Source organism: Egretta garzetta, unplaced genomic scaffold (genome assembly GCF_000687185.1).
Source record: "Egretta garzetta isolate BGI_Z169 unplaced genomic scaffold, ASM68718v1 scaffold70, whole genome shotgun sequence".
Lineage (NCBI taxonomy): Eukaryota > Metazoa > Chordata > Aves > Pelecaniformes > Ardeidae > Egretta > Egretta garzetta.
The window spans coordinates 1009007-1031585 of record NW_009258539.1 but is presented as its reverse complement, the minus strand read 5'-3'; the positions used below and the strand labels follow the sequence as shown (position 1 = coordinate 1031585).

At 35.6% G+C, this 22579-nt stretch overlaps 1 protein-coding gene across 1 annotated transcript in view; it reads right to left on the bottom strand.

Annotated features, from left to right (window-relative positions):
• CASK (calcium/calmodulin dependent serine protein kinase) overlaps positions 1-22579 on the bottom strand; it is a 245040-nt gene that overhangs the window by 19437 nt on the left and 203024 nt on the right. Inside the window, exons 14-19 of the mRNA XM_009646334.2 lie at positions 17604-17792; positions 17002-17080; positions 11800-11885; positions 9858-9926; positions 4137-4205; positions 2752-2787 (exon numbers count right to left, since the gene is read on the bottom strand). Coding sequence (XP_009644629.2) covers positions 2752-2787; positions 4137-4205; positions 9858-9926; positions 11800-11885; positions 17002-17080; positions 17604-17792 — 528 coding nt within the window. The remainder of the gene's footprint in view (positions 1-2751; positions 2788-4136; positions 4206-9857; positions 9927-11799; positions 11886-17001; positions 17081-17603; positions 17793-22579) is intronic.

The window sequence follows — 22579 nt, the reverse complement described above, 5'->3', positions numbered from 1 at the left end:
TGGTAAAGTATTAAGAGTAACAGGTGAAAATTTGATCTGTGCATGTAGCTACACATACTGTTTGCAACAAGCAAAGGAAGAAACAGAAGGGCGAAAGCGTAAGTGATAGTTGAAAATGAGACAGAAAAAAAACCCTCAGCGAACAATGGAGACGTATGATGTTATTTTGAAAGCTCATGTCTTCTACATACTGTAAAACCCAAACAGCAAAAATGAACACATGTAATAAACTGATAGACTCCCTCAAATCAGTATTAACTATCATGAGTCATTACAGGCTAAAAGCCAGCAGCTTACAACTTGAACTGTACTTTACTTTCCAACTGAAGTCCCATGATACGTTTTAAAAATTTGTATGACAGGGAATTTTATTGGACAGTATAAAGGATTTCGTCTACCTTACCGATCTTTAGTATTTAGACTGAATACTTAGTACCCTTTTTTTTTAGATTAAATAGGAAGTCCTGTGTTGCATCTATCCTATATAGTTACTTGGGAGGGATCTGGAAATTCTCTGCACGGGTTTTTCAGTAAAAGTCTTCTCCCAAATAAATGAAAACTAACAATTTGACTAAGTTATTCTCTAAGGAACATTAACAGAAAGAATTCAGATTCTGACTTCACAATTTAAAATAATATACCAATCCTTGCTTTGTGGTTTAATGAAGTCTCAACCCTAGAAAATAAAAATAAAAGTGAACTCCACTTTTGGTTGCTAATTACAGCCCTGATGCATCCAAGGATCTTAGAATTAGAATTAAATGTCATGTCCAAGATGGGTAATTTCTACAGTTTATGAACTTCAAACATCACCCTATATCATCTCAGACAGCCATGTATATTCTACTGCTGATTTTCTTACTAAAAACTGACTAGATTTAAAAAAAAATTACATTGCAAAGTAATACGCTTCTTTTAAACTGTAACAAACACTTTTCAACTTTGCTCAAATTCTGCTCCAAAAATAGCTGTAACTGTGCAATGTTAGCACTATTCATGGCACTTAAAAAAGTCCATTTCTACAGTAATCCAATCTGCAACACAACATATGAATAAATTAACTTAAAATGGCTAATCACTACTATTTTGTGCCTGATACATTTTTATCTGTTTACAGTGAGAGCATCAGATGATAATACCAGTATAGATCTCAACTTAATACACTAAATCTGACCCTTGTTCTGCTGTGCACTGAGTGTTTAGAAAAGCAACCCAACTTCTTTTAATCACCTGAAAAATAGGATATTTTGAAACCAACTACGTTTATTTAGTAATTGGCTTTCTATGAAGTAATCAGTATTGAACCAATCCCTCATTTCCCCTCACCCTTACCTAACACAGGTCTAGAAAAGTGAGCAGTATTTTTACCATCTAGAAACTTTCTTGCTTTTCAAGTCCCTGCTCCAGTTTGAGCCATTATCCACCACATATTGGCTCTTCATGGAATGTTACAGACTTCCTTACAGATAGCAACATAGCAGTTATTAAATCCCTTACTGTCTTCAAGGATGGACAAATATGCTGGTTCAATGGGAAAAGACTCTTGAAAAAAAACAGGTAACTACAAATGGTGCAAGTATGAGGAACACCAATATTCTGCTATTGCTTTGAACGAATGCTCTTCTCCTTGAAATCATACCTTAGGAGAGGAAAACAAAAACCTAACACAACAGCTTGGAAGGTCTCTCATAGAGACTTTCCAGGACTACATTCAGGCAGCTGGAAACTTCAGAAGACAATGGGAAGTTGAAAGAACCGTATAGCTTTAAGCTTTAAAAATGGGAAATGAAGTGAGAGCAATCCATCCTTGTAATAGATATTCCAGCCGACTTAACCAGACAGTAGTATAAAAAGATTGTCACAGACAACAGGTTATGGAGTCCATTGACTCTTTTGACTGAAATTGCAAGAGTTACTGTTAAAACTCTTGGTAGGGTAAGAGGTTGAGTCCACAGTTAAGATTCAGAGGCAGATTCTGGAAGGTCTATATATAAACGGAGCAGTTACAGAAGATGAATCACAAATCGCTTGATGGTATGTGCTGATTTGGAGGCTGCAGTAAAAAAAATAAATTCTTAAAACTGCAAAGGAAATCATAGGGAATCCTCTGCAGAGCCCTTAAAGGGCTCTTGGAATTCTCTGTAGAGGGAATATTTTTCTTTGGTCTATGAGACATACTACTGTCAAGGTAACAAAGTTAAGGGAGGTTACTGAATCTCGTCCTTAGGACTGAAAATGTAAGAGGCTATCTTCAGACTTATCAACGCTTAATAAAAACTGTGCTAAATGTTTTTCTTTGAAGAGCTTTCTTAATGTTAATAATTAGTTATAGACCAACTCAAGCTTTAGAGTCATTGTCAGTACAATGTTTTAGAGTAGAGTATTAGATGCTTGCCATACTAGTCTCCATTTCAGCTAAAATATAAATTTGAGCTTTCCTCTAAGACGAAAATCTGCACAGGTCACTGCACAACAGTAAGTCTATTAATGCGTTCTGAACTAAAACAACATCTCCAGTTAAATTTATAATGACTTTGTAACTCTCATACATATGGACACATGAAAAAAATGCTATTTTGAATTAGCCACAAACAAATGAGTTAAAAAGAAAAACAAAAACAAAAAAGGAACATTTTTCCAAGCTTAAATGTTTTAGTCCAGCACATACAGAATATGAGGGGGGAAAAGATAAGCAGGGATGTTCACTAGCAGCTAAGTTTACAAAAATTCCCATGGAGGATATCTATTCACCTGTCGTCCTTTTGGTTGTGTTGTCGATGGCAAGTCCTGCAGAATAAAGTCAACCCAGGAGAAGAAATTTTCATTTTACTTTTTAAGGGTATACAACACCATTTGTTAGTGATTCATACTACATTACAGTAAAATGGTAAGTCAGACAAAAGTATAAAGCATTGACCCATATTCAGAAATATTTTTTTCTTAAAGAAAAATCAAACCCAGGCTGTTTAGCAGCAAGCTGAAGAAAGCAGGTAAAAAGTTTAAGCAGATAGAGAATGTGCTTTTTAATAAATAATTCAGCATCTTCAACACAAAAGCACTGTCAAGTGAAAGAGGCTCTTTATGTGAATGCCTTTTCCACTTAATACTTAGTCTTATTTTTAAAAGAGAAGGATGACTAGTATAAATATTACAAATTTTATTATTAAAAATGTATAATGTGATTAATTGTGCTAAGGAATAAGACTATAACTAGTAATTGTGTTACAAATTCAATTTAATTCACAAAAAATTCTTAGATTTTTCATCCACAATTATTTTTCATTGTATTAATTAATAAGCACTTTACCTCGTGGCAAATAATTTCTAAGTTGTAATTTTTTTAATAGTTAAAGGAGTAGTTGCTCAGTTTTGGGTGGTTTTTTTAGCTAGTCCCACGAACTTATGATATTGACAGCACTCTTACTGAAGGAACTTGCATGTACAGTTACTACATTGGTCCAAACAATGACAAATGATAAACAACACAAATTTTAACATTAATGTACTTTAGAAAAACAGATCAACAGCATCTTTCTACCTGAATACATATGAAACAAGTACTTTGTGTTAAAGATGTGATGATAATAGCTTGGTTTGTAGTGCAGTTTAAAGCGACTTCCTTTTGCTTTTCATATCCAGGCAAGGCTCATATTTCACAAAATATGTGCACGTACCACAACAGCAGAGGGCACACCAATTCGTTAACTCAGATAGCGGAAACCAGTACACGTTCCAGAGGTCTCTCAAAACACAGAACTTAAAAGAGTCTAAAATGTCTTGAAATACCAACTGCACAGTTATTCTTTCTTCAAACACTGCTTCCAAAGTTCAGGATGGAAATAAAACTTCCACTTTAAACCTTTCCTTAGTTTTGAGGAAACTGCTAACAATGATTTAAGGATGACTGAAGTGTCACATTACAGTTAGTAACATTTAATTCACCGTATGGGTTTTAATGAGAATAATATGTTGGAAAAAACCCTTAAAAAAAGAAAATGGGGAGTTACATATGTAATAACCTTAGTTCTATCAGCAGGACAAAATTTTCCACTGACCACACGATAAGTATAACAGTAATGGCAAATGAGCACCAACAAAACTTTCACACATTCTCTGTGTGGAACTGGAAATCTTACCGAAACAGAATTGTTAGTGCTGCTATGACCATTAGCTGGGGACTGTCTGGATGTAGAGGGGGAATCTCTCTGAAATAAGACACAAGGTTCATTAACAACACAACACTATCACAGGAACACAGATATATTTAAAAGAACAGTTACATCCACAGCCTTATATCCATTTGCTTAGCTGCGTCATCTGTGAAAGCTTCCACACTACAAACTCCATAAATCCGAAAACTTTTTTCATAGTTTAAGATTCAGGTTTGACATTTTGATGTATCCTAGGTAATAACTATTTTTATATTGCCTTAGCAAACAGCTTTTTAATTACTGAGTATCTGGGACCTCTTAGATCTCATGTGGCTGACAATGCTGAAGGCTATTAGTTGTACTGGTGTCTTTGTTAAAAGCAAGTAACCTGAAAATGATATGCTGAATAATGCTTTGTATAGAATGAGGCACATATTCCATTTTAAAGACGCTTCTAAATCTTTTTCAGCAATATGGTGGAGGTCAGTGCTGACCAGTTCTACTCTGTACGATGCATCTCTCTCCAGTGTCTCAAAGGCACTGAAGCTAACACATAAGAAGGAAGCTGGATGCTCCCTTCTCCCTCCTCATCCATTTTACAGCATACTGAGGTTTTCTTCCCTCCAAAATTATTACAGGCTTAAAACCATTGCACTTTGCCAGAATATATCACTTTAAAAAAGCCACCTCTCTTAACTCAGACTACCAGCGTAATGAAAAAAAATTCCCCTTTACCCCTAAAGGAATTTTGGAATATAATATTCCATATCAAAGGTCAGTTTTGGAATGTCTATTAATTCTGCATAATGTCATGGATAGCAGAAAAAAAGGGCTAAAACAGTTTTCAAAGAAAACAAAGTTATCCCTGTCACATTTTACCAATACAAGTGTCCTCTGGGAACTAAAAACCAGAACTGCACCTAAACTGTTCATGCAACAACATTAATCAGGTAAAGGTCCTCTACTAACATTCTTGAACTTATACTGATTATGTGATAGCTATTTAAAAGCATCAAGAAAAGTTAAAATGACAGGCAATACTTTATCACTATTGCTGCCTGCATGCTTGACGTGCAACAAACTTGTGTAGAACTTCTGCACTTTTTTTGTAGACTCGTTAGATATGATTTCACAGAAAGTTCCATGTGTAGCAATCCAGATGCTTGCTTTGATTTTAACACAGTTGAGGACAGATCTGACAATGTTATGGCTGTAAAGTCATTGTGGTGCAATGTATGTAGACCTGTATACTTCTGCTACAATCATAAGTACAAAATGCTCATTTGGCTCCCACAACTATTTGCAACATGTAACAGACTGGGGGAAATCAGTTCTGATTCTATTTACAAAATCACTCCAGCACAACAAGTTTAAAATGTTCAAATGAGACCAAATAAGTTATTCATCACTGAAAAAAAAACAGAAAAAAGAAAAGCCTAAAGGAACCATTATTCCTTTTGTTTTGTGTATGGGATTATCAGCATCACCCTTATCAAATAGCAGCTAGGAGATACTTTTTTCCAAAAAAGCAGTGACTTTTTTCTTTTGTAATGAGATCTTCTGCTTGCTCTGCAATTCTGTCTCTGCCAATTTCTCACTTTCAAGAAGAGGTGAAAAATTAATTTTACCTTTTTTTTCTTTTTCTTTTTTAAACCTAGTTTGTTATGATCTGCTAGTCAGTGATGGTTTAGCAAGGGAAAGCTTTGGAAAGTGATGCAAACACCCAAGTCACTTGGAGAAAAACAAGTTCAGAGTAATTTGGAGAATGCCACTACTTCCGGACTCTCTTGAAGGTTTCTCCCTTTGAAGGAAATTTTCTTGGTTTGGGAATGTTTTGATTTGTATTCCTCCAACAATTCTCAACAGAAGACAGCATATTACTCAAAGCAAATGTTCATCATAACATACGGATGAAAACACACATTTTCAGTGCTACTGGTGATTTCAGTACTAACTGTAAGAAATTAATCTATCAAGCTAGTAAAGAGGCCTATGTACAATTTGTAAATAATTAGGCAGTTCAGCCACAGTTTCAAAGGCATTTAGATTCTTAATTTCTTAGGGACCTGGTCTTTCTTTCCAAAAATATCAGACTGAAAAGTTAAGAGAAAAACTGTATTATGCACAGTCTAATAAGATAAATTGATGAGTAGAGATCCTTGTAGAATGCTAGGACTACTACTACTAGAACTGGACTGGAAAACATCAGTTTTGGCTGTGCATTTATTTCTCCAGTAAATCAGAAAAAGCCCTAGTTCTCCTGGGGTTAAGAGCAGAAAAACACTTGGAGGATCCAATGATTCTGAGTAGCGTAGAAGTGTTATCATCATATTTAAGTATAACTTGACTATCTAGACTTCCCAATCTTGTCTAGCCCCAAACCAAATAACAAAATGGCAGTCTTTTGGATCCTTGCACTTCAGTTCAAGCACCGCAGCCGAAGCCTTAGAGGAAACAATCAGAATTATTTCCAAATGATGGCAAAACTACTTTCCCGTTGATTCCTTGTTCTTAGGTGTGGATTATGAATGATAAATAAATGCATTCGAGATGCAATCCTATAGCAGAAGTCAATTATGTCTACTAAATGTGACCTAATCAAATTAGATACTGACAAGAATAGCTGGATTAATGACACTGTTGCCAGATCCACAAAAGAAAATGAGAGAGACTTTCCAAAAACCTGAAAATACATTTCAATTTCAGTCTTGCTCAAGTAACCTTTCTGGCAGTATTTGTAATACAAATGTTAAAAAGGTTTAATACTATAAGAAGTCTTATAGTCTGAGCACTAATGGAAACATTGCAAGACTAAAGGAAAAAATCCATGGTGATTACCACCGTATTTTAAATATATATATATATACACACACAAACACACATATATACAAAGGCTTTTTGTCTTAATGAAACAACTTAAGTGTTTCACAAGGATAATCTGAAACATAAAGAATGCTTATATGGACAGCTTTTTGTACAAAAAAAAAAAAGTACTTCCCTTACCATTCTCACATGTCTGACACTATAAAAAGTTACTCGGAGTGTTTTGTCAGTACAAAGTAGGAATGCAAATGTAGATAGAGCAAAATGCTTTCTCAGTTGGATAAAGCTGAAACTCATAAACAGCATACTCGGTCATCAGCCATAAGAAGAATGTGTTGCAATAATTACTTAAGTTCGTATTTATGTAAGTCTGTAATTTCCTGCATATCTGAAGCAGAAAACAGAACATCCTGGCCAATGCGTTATCTACATAGCTGAGTAACTCAGGCCATTTGTCACACCAATGACTAAACAGGTCATCTCACAGCAGGTCAGCTGATCACATTTTTATACAAGGGAATTGATAAGTATTATGTTTTCAAGTCTACTCCATGAAATAGAAGGTCTGGTAACTGAACGGAAGGCATGGGTGCAGGAGAATCCACAAATCCCTAAATGACTTGAAATTATTCAGTTGAGATTTTGGAAACTGCCTAGTGACACTGAAGTACCATTACATACTATATGGACAAGACTTCCCTAAATATGCAGAAGTGGCTTAATATTCAGAAAACACCACTACAACGTTACTCTTAAATGCCTACAAAAGAAGAAAAATATGGCAAGTGAAATGCAAATCTCGGTTATTTAAAAAAAACCAACATCCCAAGCCCCCCTCACCTTTGTATATAAAGGCACATAGACAGACCCTATATAAAAGGCAGATCACTTCTGATTCTACTGATATTTAATATTTCTTATTCAAGATTAACAAGATGTTTTGCAATCCAATGATGTGATCATGGTAGGAGCCTCAAAAACCCCCCCAATTATCAATTCTGTTTTATATTTGTTTTCTGGTAAAATTATACTACATGAGCACCAGTCCACGACTGAAGGGACTGGGGGAACCAAATAAATGTATACTGAAGTATTGCCAAAAAATATCTTAACTAATAAGATTATACTAGTGAAGATCCAATATCTCTGAATTTATCCTGCTAGAGAGCTTTTTGTTTCTCAGTAATGTCATTCAACATTCATTTTTAGCCTTTATTAATGGTTAAGAATTTGATTTATCGTCTGAATCACAATCCCAAAAAACTCTGTGAAAAAAGTTCTCTCTGTACCAAAGGACTAGAGATGCTTTAATAGGGTGATTTAAAAATGTTGGCTTTTTGTAACAGCTGAAAACATAGCCAAAGCAGGTAGAACAGACTCAGCCACCTCTGATTAAATGAATGTTAAATGCTGCAAAGTGTGACAATTGGACATGCTTTTTTTTTTCCTCTTTGATCACACATTTCTAGTTTTGCTGTTTTTTCCAAAGGAAGGTCAGAGTTCATTTTCTTCTCTTCCATGAAATAAATAGTCATGAAGAACCTAAGGACACAAAGCTAAGGAAAAGAGATGACCTGCTACTAAAATATCAGCTAATGCTATTAATTTAAAGCTGCATACTGAATTATTTTCTCCAAATAATAATCTTCCCAGAAGGTACATAGTTTCACCAATTTCAGTATTTTAATATTGGGAAGTGAGATACCGTTTATTACTACTGCTATTTACAGCACAGAAGTCAATACATAAATTTGCGAGCACACTCTAGAATTTCTATTTGAGTTTTTTTTAAAAGCCTTTGGATTCCATGAAAAGCTTCTGCTTTTATATTACACCTTTTAAGAAAATAGGCCTCACAGGTGAAAATTTGTCAAACCTTCTACCTCTAAAACCTTTTAGTTCTTGTTGACTTTTAATAAAAGTACAGAAGGCAACCAAAAAGCAGTAGTTTTTTGCTTTCAAACAGATTGTTCTGACAATCACAATAGCAGTTTCTGTGTGTTCTAGCATCTGCTGAGACACAAAAACAATTAAGGTGAAATCACAGCTCTAATTAAGATAAGGTGCTTGACTTCAACAGGGATTGTGATTTCACTCTTGGAATTCTAATTTGGGAACTGTTTGCGCAGTTAAGCATGTGGCACAGAAAGACTGGCATCATCTACATAGTGCATATGCCATCTGTATGCTTAAATTGGAACAGTATCTCTCAAGTTGCCATTTTCTAGAATTTAATTCCCTTCAGTTGCAATCTGGAACATAACTATGTGAGCAGAAGGGAATTAAACGTTACTGTGCAAAAACCATAATACCAAATTTCTAGTTCAACAAGAACTAACTCCAAATCTGTTTTTCTTCTGTAATGACAAATACCATTTTTCCATGGAAACATAATATTAAGCCATGTGTAACTGTTACAGACAATCATCACAAATTTACCTCAACAGGGTTATACAGAAACAGATTCTTCAATTAACCCTTAACAGCCCAAAGCAGTAAAATAATGTTTAATGCCTAAACACAGCAGGATTGTTCCTCAGCTTAGGAACTTTAATAGACTGCCTGGAGAATGAGTTTAAATCATGATTTTTTTAAAGGGGCTTCCTAAATGCACGAGATGAGAATCCCCTTTCCTACTTTTTTTTTTTTTTTTTAAATAGGCTGTAAAGAGTTAGTTAAGGTGCTGATGAGATGAATATGGAGGCAGGGCTGAGTAGGTAGTTGGGACCTACTCGTGTTCCGTTATCTTTGTTGTAAAATTGGTGTGCGTGATCTAACAGGACAGGCAGAAACAATTTCCCAGAAAGCAGTAACATTCAGCCATCAGCAGGCAGTTAGTTACAGGACTGAGGAAGAAATGGGATGGTTCATTAAATTCATTACCTCACAGGATGAGGATTGCGTGCGGTAACTTGGCACAATCTTAAAGGTGATACTTCCACGCATTTCCCTCTGCAAAAAGAGAAGCACTTGTTTAAAGACTAAGACACTGAAGATAAAATCTCCAAATCAATAATGTTTGAAATGAAAGCTTCATAGTTTGAGAGCAGCAGTATGTTTTCCTAAATTCAATATTCAGAAAAGCTAAAATGCTATGGTTCGTTTGTCATTTCACTTAGAAACAAACAATTAGATCATCTATTATTAATCTGAAAGATAAACATACATTATTAGTTTGTTCGCCTGACCAGCTTTGGAATGCCTAGAACCTACAGCTGTATTTTAAGTCAAGGTATAAACAGATGTGTAGGTTTCTTCCATCAATCTTTTCTTTGCAACTACAGTCTTGTGATCCACTTGGTCTTTAATACTAAAGTGATATTTTCTTCCCTTTCATCATACATGTTAAATAGTAAAAGCTTATTCACAGTTTCTGGAAAGCTGCATGTTACTCTACTAAAGGTAGAAATGTAAGAAATGATCTTTCATCAGAACAGAACACGGCGTCTGCTAGTTTGCATTTACTATAGTATAAGAATATTCATAACAAGTAGTAACTGCAGAATAGCAGCAGATTGCAGCAACTATTTGCTCAGCCATATTTACTTAAATGACAGTTTGAATCTAAGTGCCACCACAAGGCTGACAACTGCAGGACTCGATCTGGGCAGAAAAGCAAGCAGATCACTTCAAGGGATCTTGGAGTTTTTCTCCTTTCTTTCTTTGACTGGCTTATAGTGAGCCAAAAAAAAAAAAATGCTATTTGCCTGGACTCACTTAAGCTTCTCTACATAGTTCTGGACACAACAAAAGGATTAGTGGTATCATCTAAGATCCCAAGATTAGGGATGCATGCAGAAAAATTTGCAAATATTATGGAATATCAAACTGACTCTACTAGCAAGGCCCAAGATAAAGTTTTCCTGCAAAAAGCCAGACTGTCACAGCTCAAAATATTTTTTTTCTTTGTAACATCAACAACCATGAGACACAATAGTTATAAATTGAAAGAAGGGATCTTCCAGCTACATATGAGGAACACATTTTTCCCTAGGATAATAATTAGGTGTTGGAACAAGTAGCCCAAAGAGGCACCTGTCCTCTCAAATCTCTGTCCTTGGATATTTTCAAGGCTTAACCAGACAAAGCCCTGAGCAACCTGTGCTGAATTCAGTGTTGACCCTACTTTATGCAGGAGATTGGAGTGGAGAACTCCTGAGGTTAATTTCAACCTGAATGTTTCTATGATTTATTGTCTTTGTATTTGTACAGCAATTATACTAATAGGCAAGAAAAGTTTCTCTTCTCTCATAGTATACTCAGTATTTACACTTACTGTAGCCTGAAGATTTAAAATAAGGGCATGATCTTTATAGACTAACTTAGGATGAGTAATAGGAGGAAAGCAGTATTTTTTCTGATATGTTTCCTAGAGGCTGCATTTCAACGTTCAAGTTCAAAGGAAACTCAGACATTAGAAAAAACTTTCTAAAATGTAGTAGAGTTATACACTAAATTCAAGTGCCCGTCGAGTCTGGGGAACCTCCATTACTCAAGTTTTTTAAGAGCTGGTCAGACATACATCTGTCAGGATTGGTTGAGTGTCAATGACCTTTTCTGTGGGACTAAATGGAACAAATAAAATGACACGTGGATGTGCGATCTACCATTCCTGGATATAATGTGCAAAACAGCAACTACTGAAAAACAGGGGAGAGCCTGTAGAAGGCTTTAACAGCTGAACACAGGAAGACTGTGTTACATGCCCATGTAGGCTATCCAGAAAAGAAGAAAAAGGGGAAGTCACAATACAATTAGATAAAAGTTTTGTCAAAGTAAGACAGGCGCTTTTATAAAGAACATAAGAAAGATTTCAGGCACTTACAAGCATTTTTTGTAGTTGTTCTACAGTTTGATTTGCCACACTGATTCCATTTATTTCTCGGATTTCATCCCCTACATGTAGTGTACCTGTGGAGTTAACAAAAACCACAATCGCCTCAAACACACTTTTACAAGTTGAGATAATTGTAAGACAGTACTAATATTCATACGAAGGCATAAATATGAAACAGCATTAAAATAATTTTTTTTGCTAGATTGAGAAAAGGACTTTATAGCTATGTATTCGCTACTCTTTCAGTCAATACACCAGCATGGGATGCCCAGGCACCCTATAAAGTACATTTGGCAAACATCAGTCCCTTACAAGGGCACTGCAAAAACCCACACATTGAAAAGAAAGTCACCTGCAACTAGTCAGCTGGAAACATTCACCAGAGATATTCAAGCAGTATTTTATCAGGTGACTATTTATTGCAGTTTGGCTTCTGGACCTAAGTCTTAATTTTCTCTGTCAGACTGCTGTATTTTTTCATTTCTCTCATTTTGATTTGCCATAGTTACAGTATGCATTTTCTGCATGTACACTTTACTTCAGTTGAACGTAAATGACTGGTGTGACTACCTACAATATTAGATGATGAAACAAATATCTACTTAGCTTAGGCAAGTCATAAACTGACCTGCTGAAGCTGGGATGGGAATGGCATGCTACAACATGTCTCTAAGACACTACAAAAGCTCAACAGGAAGGAGGCAGTGAGTGAATTATTTATCTTCAGGATTAGAAGCAACCTAAGAGGATGTTTTTTGGATGATGACTTCTCATGTCAGTAGCTCAAGCCCACCTAATTTTCTAGCAATTCTCCAAAAAAACCTTCCATGGTTTATTATTAGCCGGAAGAAGTTTTTCATATATGGTGAAATATGACAAGACCATTTACTTCACATATATTTCTTTCTGCTCTATGATTTTAAAAAAATGTGCAAGTATCCTTTTCTAAGTACTGTACCTAATATAATTAATCTTACTTGGAAAAGTAGCAACTGGCAAACATTTCCTAAACTAAAACATATCTATAGAAAATTACCTGAAAAAAGTCAATCAACTAGAATCCTGAAAAATCCTTAAAATTCTTTTCCTGAACCAAAATAGTCAGTTTTTTCAAAGAATACCATGCATGCAGAACTTTCAGCTGGACAAGCGTATGAAAATCAAACTGTGTGCCTGCTAAACACAAGCACAGCCTGAGCCAAGGAGAAGAATCCTGAAAAGCTCTGTTGCCATGATTCCCTTTGGGCTCTCTTCTGTGAAACAGAAGCTCACTTGGCAGTGCTACAGGAGAGAACCCAAAGTTTACAAAAACTTTCAGTACTCTCAAGGGTAAGTCCTTCAGCTACATTAAAAGCTCCAAACAATTCTACAGGAGCTGATGTGCTGATAGTGAAATTATAAAAAAAGACTCATCATAATTCTTCTTGCACTCTTCAGTGGAAAAATTCTCACAATTAATAGTTTACTGAATGTGAATACAACAGTCCTGCATCTAAGTTTCAAATTAATCTACTTCACATCTAGAATATTAATGACCAAATCTCTAGTGAAACACCCTGAAAATTCAGTTTTGGTAGACTTTCTCAGGAAGGCATTCACTACCCAATTCTTAAAAAAATATTCCAAAAAAATGAGGCTCTGTGTTGACTGTACCATGCCAAAGTTAAATTGTATTTGAAGTGAGTGTAATCGTTATTAAACAGTAATGCTGAATCAAGGAAGAGCACATGCCCTGGAAAGGTACAAAGATTCTCTGGCATTATCCAAAATATAAATCTGATGGAATTAAATATTAGAATGAGAATTAAGACTCAGTAATAGCCCTGTATCAAACCATTTCAATAGCACACTTAAATAAAATTCTTTCTTCTGGAGCATTTCTCACTTCTGTAACTCTCACAGAAGTGAATATTGTTCTGTTCATGCCTGGAATGGAGCAGTATACATAAAAGTTGGGAATAAAGTATGGACACTTAGCAGTAGATGGTCATTCTGCTTTGAGGGGTGGAGACATTGATAAACCATAGGAAGAAAAAGGAGGAGGTTTTTATGATTTGCAGAAACTTTTTACTCTAGATAAATATTCTTGTTGGAAAATAGTATTCTTGACATCTTTGAATAATAAGTCTTCTGTACCATTTGTAGCTCCTGTGATTCATATGCTTAACCATCTAATTTTGGTTGCTTTTGGTTCCTTTTCTATTGGCAATGCAGTGTTTATTTAGAACTTAAGCTATTCATGACTTACTGATTTACAACACATCTGTAATAACAAAGAATGGATGTATTTCTGGAGTAAATGATTTCCTTCTTTGTCTTTGCAAGTCAGAGTGAAGACAGTTTTAGGAAGCGTGTGCTCTTGCTCTGCACAGAAGTAGGAGAAATCCTACCCTATTAGGAAGACGACAGAACAAATTCTTGGAGTCTCTATTTGGAAACATGTTTTGTAGCCAAAAGAAAATTCTGTAGCTTGGAAAGTAAAAGGCTGTGAATGTATAATCATATTTTCATAAAATAATCACACACTTTTTGTTAGAATTGAATAAAAGTTATCAGGGGTATCAGTGTTTTAAAAATCTGTGTGAGTTTTACATTAAGTCACTTTGAGAATATAGCATAGAGAAGAGGAGGCTGAGGGGAGACCTTGTCGCCCTCTACAACTGCCTGAAAGGAGGTGGGGGTCCGTCTTTTCTCCCAAGTCATAAGTGATAGGATGAGAGGAAGTGGCCTCAAGTTGTGTCAGGGGAGGTTTAGATTGGATATTAGGAAAAATTTCTTCAGTGAAAGAGTGGTCAAACATTGGAACAGGCTACCCAGGGAAGTGGCTGAGTAACCATCCCTGGAGGTGTTCAAAAAATGTGTAGATGTGGCACTTCGGGACATGGTTTAGTAGGCATGGTGGTGTTGGGTTGATGGTTGGACTTGATGATCTTGGAGGTCTTTTCCAACCTTAACAATTCTATGATTCTATTATTCTATGATAGACCATGTACAACTGCTGTTTTTCTGGTGAGGTTAAATGACCAGCCAATAAATACTTTCTCTTCTTTGGAAATCTTTTAAAATGCCATATTAGGTCCTCTTCCTAAATGCATTTTAAATATTAATTCACATTCAAGCACATATGGCCCAAAACAAGTCAGCAGCAAAAAAATCAATGGGTACTGTGAGCTGCTCAGGCTATAAGCAGATCCCCTGAAAATAATATTTACAGTACAAGTAGTCTAAACAGAATCCACAGGTAAAAAGTGAATGCAGAAATGAGCTAATTTAAGGCATAGACACACGGGTGACAGCCAAGACAAAATTAAAAGCTTGATATCTAAGATACAATTCATTTCCTTATCCGAAAAAAGCAGACAAGTCAGCAAAAAGAAATTTTTAATGACTGAAACCACTGTTTCATTTTCACTGAGCTCAGTCCTCTGGAAGGTGCAAGTAAATAGCATCTTTACAAGCCTATCTCCCTACTTCAAGTTTCCCACCTTTTGAATAAGGACAACTATAATCAGCAGGACTAGATACAGCTGGCATAGAGGTAGGAGGCAGACTTCACAGCAGCTACTATTTTGTGATTGGGAATTGCGCAGTTTGTACTTAATATTGCTAGACTTGAAATTATGTAGTTCCTGTAACCCTCCCAGTAGATCTAATATCTAGTCGTTGCTCTTATTGCCTGACAGTTTTCCATATAGGAAGAGGAGGCAGCAGACACACAACAAAAAAAAACCCTGAAACACATAAAAACCACAGACCCTGTCAATAGGATTCAAAGACATGTTGTGCTCGAGATCAGTGTCAACTTACATTTGCTTGCTCTATTCAGTAAAAATATTCTAAACATAGGTATTTTGAACAAAGCAGTGAAGCTAAGAGGCATCTAGAGCATTAACAAAATTAGAAACATTTAAAAAACTGCTACAAAACCACTGAAGTATAGTTCATTTTCAAACTAAAGCTATGAGCTACCTTAGATGAAGCACATATAGAATGGGTTAAATTTCCAAATTTTTTAGAAATAAAAGACACTGTATCATTCAAAAGAAAAGAACAGAGTTCTAATGAGGTTTTAACAGGTTTTAAAACTTTTATCACACCCATTATGGAACAGAGTCATGTGAACAATGCTCTGCAGAGGATCACCACTACCTAAGCACATTTGGATGAAAAACTTCTTCCTGTGAATCTTAGAGCAATCTCCTTTTAAAATACACTTTCAGAAGCCAAATAAATTTCAATTCAGAGGTTCCTCTAAAGGAATATGGAAGTCTCTATGAATTGCATCTTTGCTTGCATGAAAAGTTTTCTCTTTCCTGCTTCTTGACAGGTTTGATCATGTCAAGGAGATGAAGTGAATATATCAGGGAAATGATTGCTGTACCCTTTCCCTGTTTCACGTTTTGTCTACCTAATTACCTGTTCCTAGCTTCCTTTGAAATAGAATAGAAGGCTAGAAGAATCTTTGGTCTGACAAATGATGAAAATTTTTGTGTTCAGTAAAAGAAAAAGATGGCCAACTGGAAAAACTAAAGTAACCCTTTCAAGGGTGCAATCTAAACTTGCAGCTAACAACCTAGCAGGGAAGTTTATCTGTTTAAAGCCCAGCTATTTTTTGACATCTGATCTGGACACACAAAATGGAAAAAAGAAGTGGACTGGAGATGAGAAAAGACGCATGTCTGCAGGGTTTGCTATAGTAGTGAAAACTAAAAATAAAGATTCAAATTCTAGGCACAAGAAATATTTTTATTTCACAAATTGTTTTTATGAGCCTCAACATCAAAAGTACAAAGATCTTCAATGGAGAAATTTATTTTTTTTGTTGAAAAAGCTCTTCCATTTTTGCAAGGGAAAGCACTGTAACTAGTCTAAGGATTTTTTTTTTTTAAACAGACTATGAAATAAATACAGCTCCAGAAATCATTGGCATTTCAATCTTTTCCTGAGCTATACTCCCATTATCCTAATTAAGGCCTAAATGAAACATAGTGGGCCCTTAGCTCAAAGTGCTCGAAGACATCTGCAACTAGAAAGTAACAGAGGCAGCTAACAGGACTCCATCCAGATACAGAGGTACACTAATATGGAATAGTAGCAATCAAAATGAGGAGCATGTACTGTTACGTGGTTTGTACAAAATGATCTAAATAACTGTGTTTGGAGACAAAACTATTTATGACACATGATTACCTTGTCGGTGAATCATTCCTCCGTGCATAATTCTTGCCACAATGCAATGGTTCAGCTCATTCATTTTTAAAGTGATTCCCTACAAAAAGAAATGTTTATAGTCTTAAACTAAAACACGAAGCAGTGTGATTCTTGCGTAGTTAAGAACAGTAATTTTTCCTAAAAGCTTGAAGGCAGGGTATAAATTTTAAAGTTAAAATAAAACCTTTGCCACTCACTTAAATATGAGCAATGAAAACAGATACTATTTGTAAGGGAAGATGCAATAATTTAACTTGTAAGCATATAAGATTCTAGTTTGTTAAAAATGTAATTTTGTATTGAAGTGCAAAGTGTCCAGTTTGGTTTAAAGCCTAATCTGCTGTAACTACTACAAGGTTGTTTTTAAACAAAAACAGCTCCAGTGGTACAGCAGTAGTATGAATGCACACATAGCATTTTAAGTTAAGGATATACACGGGAGTATAGGTATCTACAATGTCTGCTGAAGTATTCCAATTATACTGGTAACCCTACTCCAAAGTGCAGAAACTGTCATTAGAATAATAATTCTGGTCTTCACCAGTACAGAGTCAGGAAAAATACTCAGGTTGCCTCCATACCATTGGTTCATCTGTGTTCTTCTGGAACTGCACGAGTCGAACTCGTGTTACATTCTCCATATCCATGTCGCCGTTGGCGCTTTCTGGAGAATCTCCATTTAAGTATGGAGAGGTGGGAGGAGGCGTAACTCTCAGCGCTTCATCACTGTAAACTTCATGTGCCACTACATCATGAGTTTGAAGTAAGGCCTAGAAGAGATTACAGCAACAAAATATCAGACTTCCATCATCTCTGATGCCCCCCACTCATTCCTTACAAGTTTTTTTTAAGTTTTCCAGAAATGAAAGGAAATTCAAGATAGTTGTGTCTCACTTTCTATACAGGAACTTCTCCCTTAAAGGAGTCTAAGACAAACTTCAGCAGACTGCATGCACACCTAGCCAGCCTTTAAAATCTGCATGAGTAAACCTGATTTTCTACTGTAGATACCTCAATGAGAATGATGCTGCCTTTTCCCCCATCGCCTTGACACCTGCAAGGTTTCAGAATTAATCCATCTTTATTTATGTGCTAGACACAGAATCAGGAAGCTAGCTTTCTGAGCAAACTATTCTATAATAATTACTGAATAATCTGAATTATTTATCATAATAAAATGAAAATGTGTTCAGATCCTGTGGTATTTCATTCTAATAGACTGTGGATTGGTACAGACTGAAAGAATGAAACACTGTTTTTTATTGTCATAATCAATTCCATATTCTCCCCTTCCCCTAGAGCATGGACCTAGCACAATCACACTGAGTTCAAAATACCTGACAAAAATGACAATCTAAACCAACGAACTGCTCAAATATTACTTCATTAGTTTCATTCTGTTCCTTGATGCAAAGAATGGTACAACATGTAATCGATGAAATGTATTTAACTATCTTTGATAAGCAGAACTGACTGTGTAAGAACTCTAAGCTAGGGCAAAGACATGAAGCCTGTATAAGTGTAAAAAGTGTAACATAGTATTACGATAGAAGTTGGACAAAGTGTAAACATTTGCAAAGCAGTATTCAACAGTACCAGGCTTTTTTGTGTTATGACATTCCACTGTTCTCCAGGGTATCTTTAAGAGCGCCGTATCACATCCATTTCATATCTGCATTCAACTCTTAATGATGAGTACATTATAGCTAGCTTGCTTCTGTCCCAAAACTAAATATGATTTATATGTGAACATGCTAGTTCTACTCCTATATTAGGCTATATAGATATCCTAGGTATCTATACAGATATAGGATATATCTATATAGATATCTATATCTATATATAGATATATAATATCTATATCCTAATATAGATATTATCTATCTGTCTAGACCCCGCCTCTATACCCAAATAGACAGGTTTCTCAGTTAAGGATTGAAAAATCAAGCCTATTTCTTACAATATCTCTACAATAGTTTTTTTTTAGAGATATCAGCCGCCACTACAGTTAGGCTAACCTACATTATAGTTAACATCTTGTTAGTTTTCATTTCAATGCTCATAGCTCTTAACCTGCAAAACTCATCAGTCTTGCAAGGCTTGAGATTGACCATCTAGAAATTGTTTTGGCAGAGAAATCTCACTCTGCAATGTCTTACTCTTCGATTAAAATGTTTAAGCAGAACTTAAATTGAAAAAAGTGATAAAAAACCATCCCTAGAAGATCTATTTCTGAGGTGGAATCCAAGTCAGAAATGGGATTTTTATGGCCTCTACAAAGTCCTAAATTTGTTCCTAAGCTAGCACTTCTAAACTGTACCATGTTACAGAAGATAAATTCATAAACAGTTTAACTTCCCTTTCCTCAAATCAGTTTCAAACCATAGTTGGGAATTCAGCATTATAATGATGGAACGGAATTCCCTAAACTAGCAATGCTCTGCCCGCATTCCCTCCTGTTTTTCCAGTGTTTCAAGCCCACTGACACAAACGCTATTTTAAATTAAATACTAAACTGTATCTGCATTTTCTGGTTTTCATCTTATTTTGTTAACCACTAAGCTCAAACCTGCAACAATTCCTCTGCAATAGTCTGTATTACTGAAGCAACATTTTATATTTAGAGATCTGGACCATATATGTAAGTTAAACCACTTTAAGTCAATTCTTAATGTGATTTATTTAATTTGGTGTAACCTTATGTGTGAATACTCCTATACAGGTTTAGGGATTTGGCTGAATTCTCATGCTAGTATCTGAAAACTGTTTCCAGTTGTCCCAAATAAGACAAGAGCATCCATGTGCAATCATGCCTTAGCTCTGGCTGTTATGAACACCATCCATCTAGGAGTGTGCGTGGTCCTGGCTTTGTGCGCAAGCACTCTTCAACAGAGTAGGATGATCTTCTCTGCTTCCTTCAGCTCAATCTACTTAAAGCTACTTACTTAACTTCATGTATCTGTTATACTCCCCACGCTTTAATATTACATTTCTTATGTAATTCGGGGCCTGACATTTGTTTCAATGCCAAATACTTGCCTCGCTTAAAATATGGTAATTTGAACAGTTTTAAAGGTTCATAATTATACTAGTTGATTTCTCAATGTGTTAACAAAAATTAACACAAATTCAGAAACACCAGCTATTAAAGTACAGCAAGCTCAATTTAAATATTGAAAACATTTAATATAAAGAATGCTAGTGGACTTTACTGAAAGATACTTGTTTTCATACATTTCTGTTAATTTGGACAATTTAGATTTTTTTTTCCTGTCTCCTTCCTTTGCAGAACATGATAATCCTGCTGAAAATTAGTTTAGTGAGGAAAAACTGCCTTCTACTATATTGCACGATCATTGTCTGCAAAGAACAGGGTAGGAAGGCACATGATGATGGATAAAACTTCAATATGTAATTAAGTAAAAGTCCCCTAGTATAGCAAACATTTCAATTGCTTCATAGTAAACATATATAATAGAACCTTTTACAGATAAAACTGTCGCCTTTGAAAAACCACTCAAAGTTGTGTAATGGAATAAAAGCTCCTTGAGATTTGCACACAATGAATGAGGTACTTCATAATCTTTTACAGAATTCTTAAATTAATTATCTACGGAAAGATCTTTATGCAAAATTTACATACATTTCTTTAATTAAAATGTTAAGCATGTACAGACTAAATTTATAATTTATTCCTGTACTCATAAGGCACACAAGGGTAAAACAAAACTAAAACAACAAAAAACTTTGAAGATCTCAGCCCCAGTTAAGAGTACTTACAAATGCATTCTTTATTGGCTTTGGTTCTGTAAAGGTCTATACATAGTCTAAATCACTAACACGGTATTTAAGTAAATGAGACAGACTATACTCCATTGTCTTCTGATTAGATAATAATACAAATAATAATAGAATACTCTGTTATCATACACGTGTCAACGCAGATGATCCTACTTATTACACCTTATTGCTTTGGTCTCTGTGCATCAATGCTCAGCAACTTACTAAACCAGAGTATTGCTCTGTACAATGCTTGGTAAACACATTGAGCGTAGGCTGGCAAAACTGTTTTATATAATTATCTCTTTTCCTAAGAGTATCTATTTTAAAGGCTTTGGCTCTGAAGGGAAGTTAGGCAGAATGCCACATACGTAAGAATAATTTTGTAAGGTCTGTTACCTAATAAAAGGTGTGTCTGGGAGCAGGAGTGGGAATGATGGGAGAAGATAGGATTGCTTCTTTGACATCTGGAGACTCTTTGGTACCTGCACCCTAAAGGTATGGTTCCACTACAACATACACTGATTTAACTGCTGCTTTACATGTTTGTGCCATTCCCTATCCCAGCCTGTATGTTTCTCTCCCCTTGCTCATTCTGGCTCTGGCAGTATTCCAGTTGTCCCTAATTCTTTTTGCTAAAGTGATCGCTGTTTTGGTGGAGCAGTTTTCTACTAGTTTAGCACAGTGCAATACCGAATTGCAGTGTCAGATGAATGTCAGAACAACCGCAGGGGAGATGATGAAACACTGGGAGAAGGGATGGGACTCCATCAACTAGCAATTTAGCCTGGGATGCCATAGACTAACTTACTGAAATTACTCCTCATCAAAAATACTTGTTACAGAATTGCCTATTCCTTATAAAACAAATACCTTTTATAGAACTGCAGCAAAAGAATTCTGACAGATGGTTTTAAATTTATGAGGATATCAGGTGGAAATAGAGGTACCTATAAAAGATTATTTCCAACTCACTTTTCTTGTTGCTTGATTTGATACATTAAATTTTTATATGGCACAATCATTTTTATTGATGCCTACTCTGAAAATAATTTATACTTAAGAAATGCTCTTTTTCCACAGTGCCTAATTTTTTTTGCAATACTGTGTGGTAATTATGCAAAAAAGGTAAATCAAATGAACCTGTCAGATTCCAAATACAGAAGCTGAGTACCAGAGAGTACTGTTCTTGGTTTTTGTTTTTTTTTTGTTTACATTGTTCTTACAATATGGCTGAGTACCATTGCACCTTGTTTTATGTTCTATTTCAAGCAAATATTCCTGTTAAATGTTGAACCAGATTTGTTACATACTTCAGGATAGGTATCACCTCCAGGCAATGACACACCAGTGTGTTGCTGAGTACAACATAAAAAGCCAATATCTGCATCAACAATTAGTGCAATGAAATAGGAATGGATCGACAAGTAGAACTGTTGGGTTAGTGAGGACCTGATGTACACAATGAACACATTGCAGGTTTTACTTCTGACCAGCTTCCATCTTGCCCTGTGGACCGAATGCCCATCAGCTGCTGGATTACACTGGCTGAGCTTCTGGTGTACATTTTCAAGTTTAATTTTATCTGAAAGGAGCCTAGTTTGCATGCTTTGAGACTCTTACATGATACAAGCCAAAGCATTGTAAGGGGACAATCAGGAGATTCACTTCAAAAACACACTCCTGATCTGATTTAAAGTACAAAAATAAATGCATCCAAAGCTTAAGTGGCCATCAAAAGAACACACTGGGATATGCAGCTATCCAGATTTCATCT